At 34.7% G+C, this 7,551-nt stretch overlaps 1 protein-coding gene across 1 annotated transcript in view; it reads left to right on the top strand.

Moving 5' to 3' along the window:
- Positions 1-1,547: 1,547 nt before the first annotated feature.
- Positions 1,548-7,551, top strand: part of LOC112514482 (protein BONZAI 1-like) — a 14,360-nt gene continuing 8,356 nt past the window's right edge. Inside the window, exons 1-7 of the mRNA XM_025120973.1 lie at positions 1,548-1,702; positions 2,667-2,714; positions 4,760-4,908; positions 4,998-5,046; positions 6,011-6,067; positions 6,791-6,976; positions 7,054-7,188. Coding sequence (XP_024976741.1) covers positions 1,559-1,702; positions 2,667-2,714; positions 4,760-4,908; positions 4,998-5,046; positions 6,011-6,067; positions 6,791-6,976; positions 7,054-7,188 — 768 coding nt within the window. The 5' untranslated portion in view covers positions 1,548-1,558. The remainder of the gene's footprint in view (positions 1,703-2,666; positions 2,715-4,759; positions 4,909-4,997; positions 5,047-6,010; positions 6,068-6,790; positions 6,977-7,053; positions 7,189-7,551) is intronic.

The following is a 7,551-nucleotide window of genomic DNA, read 5'->3' on the forward strand; positions in this document are numbered from 1 at the left end:
TTAAAACTCAAGATTGCAAGTAGATTGTGCGTAAGTACAACTTATTAAAGCTCCATATCTGAATTCGTGTAACTAACTGCAGATAAACCTAATCAAATACAAGATAAACATATCATTTTAAATATAAAAATCTAAAATATAATCAGGATAAACATATCATTTTAAATATAAAAATCTAAAATATAATTAGGATAATCATTGAGTTCTAACAGAATACTTAATTATTATCTTTATAAAATGTTATATTATTAAACCAAAAATAAGTTATTTCGTTATTAAACTTAAATTAAATTATAATAAAAAAATAAATTAAAGAAATTACATAAAATTAAGATTTTTAAATAGTTGATTTGATAATAACATTGATATATATATTTTTTTCAAATTTATATTTTATTCAAGAATAAAATCATTAATGCTTTCTTAAAGACACATAAAATCGTATTATAACATCGACAGAGACAAATAATGAAATATAACATTAAAACCGAGATGTGTCTCGCTACATTGTGCGAGTACTCTTTTAGTTATATTATAAAACATTTGACAAAAACTCTTAAAAAACATTTTTTATATATAAAGTACTGCTTATTAATGCATGTTACTTAAAACTTAAGATTACAAGTAGATTGTGCGTAAGTACAACTTATTAAAGCTTTATATCTGAATTCGTGTAATTAACTACAAGTAAACATTATTGAATACAGAATAAACATCTTATTTTAAATATAAAAAATCTAAAATATAATTAGAATAATCATTGAGTTCTAATAGAATATTTAACTATTATTTTTATAAAATGTTATATTATTAAACAAAAAATAAATTATTTCATTATTAAACTTAAACTTATTATAATAAAAAAAGAAATTAAATAGTTGATTTGATATTAACATCGATATATAAAATAAAATCATTATTGTTTTTTTTTAAAAACACATAAAATCGTATTATAACATCGATAGAGACACATAATAAAATAGAACATTAAAATCAAGATGTATTTCGTACCATTGCACGAGTACCCTTCTAGTATATATATGTATATGTGTATTGTGTATATATATATATATATATATATATATATATATAAATCTATATACATGAATAAAGTAAATTATATTTTCCGTCCCTGTGGTTTTTAAATCAATGAGTTTTTAAATAGAAAATCAAAAACAATAAAAAGACTAAAACACCCTTAGACTTAACTTACTTTAACGGACTCAACTAACGATGTTAGGACAAAAGGACCAAAGTCGTGTGAAAATATAAACACAAGTACATTTTCCATAATTATTTTAATTTAGGGATACAAAATATGATTTTATGTAAACTATAGGGACCAATAATGTAATTTACTCTATATTTTATGTTTTAATGCTAGACAAATTTATCGTCTTTCGCCTCTTCAAGGATACAAGTGGGACCTTTATTTGCTCAACTGTAAGATTCCTCTCTCTCTCTACTCTCTCTCCTGCCTGTCAACTCTCCGCAATTTCAATTCAATATCCTCCTCCGTCTACTACAACTTCCATCTCCTCTCCTCCGGGCGGCGGCCATGGGGAATTGCTTTTCCGGCGGTGGCCATGGTCAATTTGCAGTCGGCGGCACTTCATCTGTTCCTGATACTCATGGTTCTAACGATGCCGTAGACAGTTTTCTCAAATCTCGCGGCTTCCCTGGTCCCTTCTCTCAGATCGAGGTCTTCTTCTCTCTCTTATTCAATTCTCTCACCAGAACATTCGTTTATTTTAGTAATATACAGTTTGTACTCACCGATTCCAATGGATTTGTTTATTGTTGTTATTCAGGTTAAGATGTAGAAACATGTTGGCATTAATTGGTAGTAATGAAAAATGTGCTTTGTTGTTGTATTTCGTTTTCGTGGATAAATCCTTGATGGAGAATACTCCTTTCATACGGACGTATAGCGAAGGTGCTGAGTGCTAAATGTTAGCTCTTAATGACTAGGCGTGCTAGAGATGTTAACGTTAGCTCTTAATGACTTGGCGTGCTAGAGATCTTAATGTTATTGTGTAATTAGATTTATCATTTTATGAGAAAGTGATTTGGAATTTCTTGATTCATTGCGGAGCCTAATAGTCTGTATTTTTTACAATTGAAATTGAGATAAGATAAATTGGTTTCATGCACATTGAGGTTGAAACAGCTTATAGTAAACGTAGGATCAAGTTATCTATGTTGTGGTATAAATTGTAGCAGCATTAATAGTTTTATCTCCAATCAAAACATAGATTCCTTTTGAGTATATTTTAAATTGGTTAGTTTTTAGTTTAAAGTGGATGTGGATTCTGAAACTTTTACACAGTACCAATTACCATGTTAAAAATCTAAGGCAAATATTAGAATTCAAAACGCTTTGCTGTTCAATTATATTTTGCATTTGAGAAGTATCTGACGTGGATGCTTAAAAAAAAACTCTGTTTCTTTTCTTCCTGAAAGAGCAGCACCCTCCAGCATAATTTACCTTAGTGGTTAAAATTAGTAACTATGGCATCTTAATTGGTAACCCTTATCTCGATGTTCAATTTCAATAGTTGTACTTCAAAAAAACATGGCTAGCTGTGCATTGGTGTTGTAATCAAATTATGTTATTTGATTACCTAAGCATTTGTTGTACTGATGTTATTAACAAATTGTTGCAGCTGTCATTATCTGCTTCGAACTTGCGTGACAGGGATGTGCTTTCCAAGGTAAGTTTTTCACTTTTTTATGAGGGCTAGAGGTTAAAATTTCATATCTATATACTGGCCGTTTTCATCCTTTATTACCTGTTTAGAAAGTTGATTTGTTAAACACTATATCACACAAACAGAAGAGAGGGAGAGGGAGAGGGAGAGAGGAAGTATTGATACAGGGTTTTAATGAGGTTCAGCCAAGATGCGTATGTTCTTCTCTTTCTATGCCCTTGGGCAGGAGTAATGAACCATAATACAGATCCCCAAATCAGATACTAGAATCGGCCTAACAGAAATATTAAAAAAGTTATAATGGGTCCATAACACTCGGTTCTTGGGCCAGGTTGGTACAAGGATGGGCTGTGGTACCATCTATAACACCCTAAAGCCAAAGCAACAAGCTGACTAAGTAACTTCAAATCCAACTTAAAACCATGGTGGAAGTTATTGGTATCTCACAACTTGATGCTTACAAGGAGCTCACGAATCCCATTTTCTATCCATGTGGGTGGAGTTGTTACACATTTGGAGTGTATAAAACCTCCTTTTCTTGTAGAAGTGATTTGTCAATGATTTCACAAAGTACAACTCTTCCATCTTCTCCCGTACCTTGTTGCAGAAACTTCAGCAGAAATCTCATGGATCACAACATGAAAATCTCACACAAATCCCTTTTCTTCAATCCTGCCTTTTTCCGACTCTTTTATACTTTCTGGAGAATCCTAATAATCGCCTTCCATAACCCTTATAAAACCACAGATAGGGGCCATTTACCCAAACACTTACCCGGTAAGTGCTTACTGGTAAAATTCAACACTATCACTTACTTACCGGTAAGATTTTAGGTCACTAAAACGGCATCATATGCAACAATTTACCCGGTAGGCACTAACCGTGGTAAGAGTCTTCGCCCACACTTACAGGGTAAGACTCTCGGTCCTTCCCTTCGCTCTTAAAGGGTAAGATTCTTGGTTCTTGCCATATTCATCCGGTAAGGTAATGTGACTTGGTAAGTGCTTACCTAGGTAGGTGTTTGGTAAACGGCCCCATAGTCTCGTCCGAATCTTCCACAAATGGATACTAGATCCACAATCTAATTTCTATACATCATACTTTGCTGAAGATGAAGGTGATATCTTCATCCTACAGCGCGGATTGACGTCGTTTTTATACCACTTCCGTAGAAAATTGATTCATTAAAACACACAATCACACTCAAAGAGAAGAGAGGGGGAAAAAGCAAAACAAGGATTTTTTAATGAGATTTGACCAAGATGCCTATGTCCTCGGGTGAAAGCAGAAAGAAATTTCACTATGAACTTGGATAAACCATAAAACAGTGACACAATTACAATCCCATAAAACCCCAAGTGTGTTACCATTCAATTGGGCCAAAACCGGCCTCACAAAACGCATGATTCTTGGGTTGTGGTTGCAATTTAGATCCACCAAAATTCAAGAGACAAGGTTAACAACATCTGCCCTGGGTTCAATTCCAGGCGTCCACAACAATGATGGCCCCTCATAGTTTGACGGAATTAGTCTCGGCATAGTCGGGGACACCTTCCCAGAAATAAAAAGAAAACATTTATATGAAGAGAAGGAACTTCATGGAACTTTTATGCCCTACTCTTCTTGAAGTCATCTTTTGTTGTGAGGGTTGCTACACATATAGCTATTAAAGATTTTAGCTTGGGGGTGGATGTGTAAAAATTAAGAGAAAACGGAACACAAATAAAGGATTGTTTAAAATTTTTATCATGTCCAAAATTCGTGTCCCATGTTAATGCATTTCAATTTCAATGCACTTTAAGAATATTGTGCTCCACAGTGGTTGTGGCATAGTCGTTGAGGCCCAGGGGATGTGATGGAATATTCCAGGCGTACAAAACAATTGTGACCCCCGAGTTTATCAAGGCTGATTTCTTGCTGTCACAATTTTGCCGGAATTAGTCTGGGCATAGCCTGGGACGTTCTTCCAAAAAAGAATATTGTTCTCTTTGCAGTTCTTTATGCTGGTTGATATCTCAGTATTTCACATATCTGTGTTCTGTTTATAGAGTGATCCTATGGCAGTTGTATATACCAAAGGAAAGGATGGCTCGTTGCAGGAGGTTGGTCGTACAGAAGTTATTCAGAATTCGTTAAATCCCCAATGGATCACGAAAGTTAAAATTACTTATTATTTTGAGATGGTTCAAAAACTCTTGTAAGTGCTAGTAGGTCATGTGTTCTATTTTCTTACAGATACACATTTCTATCAATTTCATTGACACAAATAATCATTGTATATCGTAGGTTCCATGTGTATGATGTCGATACTCAGCTTCATGGCCCAGAAGTAAAGGTATAGCACATAACTTTTTTTGTCAAGTAGTTCTTTTTAAGAACATGAAACTCCATTAATCGTCAGTCACTGATATGATTTAAAGCGGATTAGTGCTGTCAGCTAAAATTGGCAACTTAATCAGTATGTCTAAGGGCCTGTTTGTTATCAACTTAATGAGCTTAATGGGACTAAGAGCTTATTAAGTCAGCTATACGTGACTGTTTGGTAGTGGCTTAATGATATAGAAAGTGGTTTCTTCAGTAAGCTTAAGCTTTATGCAGAAAACCAAGTTTTTTTCAAACATGTCCATCTCAATTAAAAAACACACTCCTTCCATCTATGAAAAAACCTTCCCAAATACAAACCTTCTCAATCTATACAAACAAATTAATCCACACAGATAACTTTATCCTATATGGATAGAGTCCATAAAGTCCTCTATGGATAAAGTCCATATAGTACCATAACATGATTCTTATTTTTTTTTTTCTCCACACTTAAGCTGGACGATCAGCAATATTGGTTGATTTTCCACAAAGTTCTATATGGATAAAGCTGTCTGTATGGATTAATCTTTCTGTGTAGATTGAGAAAGTTTTTTTTTGAGAGGGCTTTTTTTTATAGATGGAAGGAGCGTGTTTTTTTAAATTGGGAGGGGCAGATTTGGAAAAAAGTTGGCTTTTTGAATAAAGCTCCACCCTAAAAGCTCACTGAATAAGTCACTTTCTATATCATTAAGCCACTACCAAACAGTCATGTCTAGCTGAACGAATAAGCTGTGAGACCCATTAAGCTCATTAAGTTGCTAACAAACAAGCCCTTATACTACGCTATAGTTGTTGCTCCATGTTAGTCAACTGCAAACCACATGTCTTCCTGCGTTAGCCCGAAGATATTCTCATTACCTTGTCATCACATTACTTGTACTCACTGATATATGCCATCAAGTACCATAATGTGAATCTTTTTATTTTTTATCCAGACACTTAAGCTGGACGATCAGCAATATTTGGGTGAGGGTACTTGTACGTTGTCTCAGGTATTGATATTTTTTTTCTGTTTGCTCTTTCAGTTTCATTATAACTTACAAGTAATGGCAGCCTATGAAAATTTTGCCAGTTTAAAGAAGAACATAGGATTGTTCAGGCTGGGTGCTAAAACAATCTTCTAACATCCATATTTGTTTACTGTGGTGGGAAAACTGCAAAAAAATGAAAAACTGAGGAACACCTGGTAACTGTTCATTCGGATTGTATACACATGTGCATACAAGTAACTGAAGCTGTTTTTTGGTTTTTATGCACTTGTGCATGTTATGCACAAGTGCATACGGGTGTTCCTCTGCTTTTCATTTTTTATTGGGGTTTTCCACTGACCCCCTGGTTTACTGAATTATTGATATATTAAAGGTCAATGATGGGTGTAGACTTTTTGATTGGCACAACTGGCCTCTCTTTTCGAACCAGCTACCGATTTTAGAGTTCCGTTTTTGTTGAGTGGTTTGAATATATCACCCTCTAAATATAGGACACAATAGTCTCTTTCTTAGTCTTATGCCAGACATTCTGGTCATCAAAGTATGTTTATTTTACTTCTATATATTTTATAAATTTCTCTTCTATGAATGGTAGTTCTTGATTTATGATCCGTAGGTTCCATATCTCAAGTTTATTCGGGACCAAATTTTAGAATTAGCTTTGACTACCTATTATATGCACTGAAAACTGCAGTTAAATTCACGGATGATTTCATTTCCATGTAGATAGTCGCTGATCCAAAGCGCTCACGGACCTTAGATCTTGTGAGTATTGCCGAATCTACAGAGTCGAGTTCAAGAAAACTTGGACAGCTTACTGTTCATGCAGAAGAAGAAACTGTCTCCAAGACTACAGCAGAGTTGATATTTAAGTGCACCGATTTAGAAAATAAAGATTTTTTCTCCAAAAGTGTATGGACCTTCTGATCATTTATTCTGTTTTGGGATTATCATAAATGCATCGACTCATTTCATATTGTTTCTTACAGGACCCTTTTCTAGTAATTTCAAAATATGTGGAGAGTGGGGCTACCGTTCCAATTTGCAGAACAGAGGTTCTGAAAAACGATCTAAAACCTGTGTGGAAACCCCTTTTTTTGAACATATCACAAGTTGGAAGCAAGGTAAACAGTTTATCCTGCAGCTACATGGGACAACCCTTCATCGATTTCCTTTTTTTGAAATGGCAAGGAAGTCGTACCACATACATCTATGAAGAGACAAACTCACCACCAATGGTTGAGACTTTTTCTTGGAAGGGTGTCCCAGGCATAGTTTGGACTAATCCCGGCAAATTGTGACCGCAAGAAATCAACCCGATAAACTCGGTGACCACAATTGTTGTGTATGCCTGGAAACGAACCTGGGCAGATGGATATTTCACCACATCCCCCAAGGACCTCAATCACTACGCCACAACCCTTGTGGTTGGTTGTAGAGACTTGATTGGTACATTGGACAACCTGCATTGATTCCTATGTAGTTCA

The sequence above is a fragment of the Cynara cardunculus genome (genome assembly GCF_001531365.2).
Source record: "Cynara cardunculus var. scolymus isolate 2C chromosome LG 6, CcrdV1, whole genome shotgun sequence".
Taxonomy (NCBI): Eukaryota; Viridiplantae; Streptophyta; class Magnoliopsida; order Asterales; family Asteraceae; genus Cynara; species Cynara cardunculus.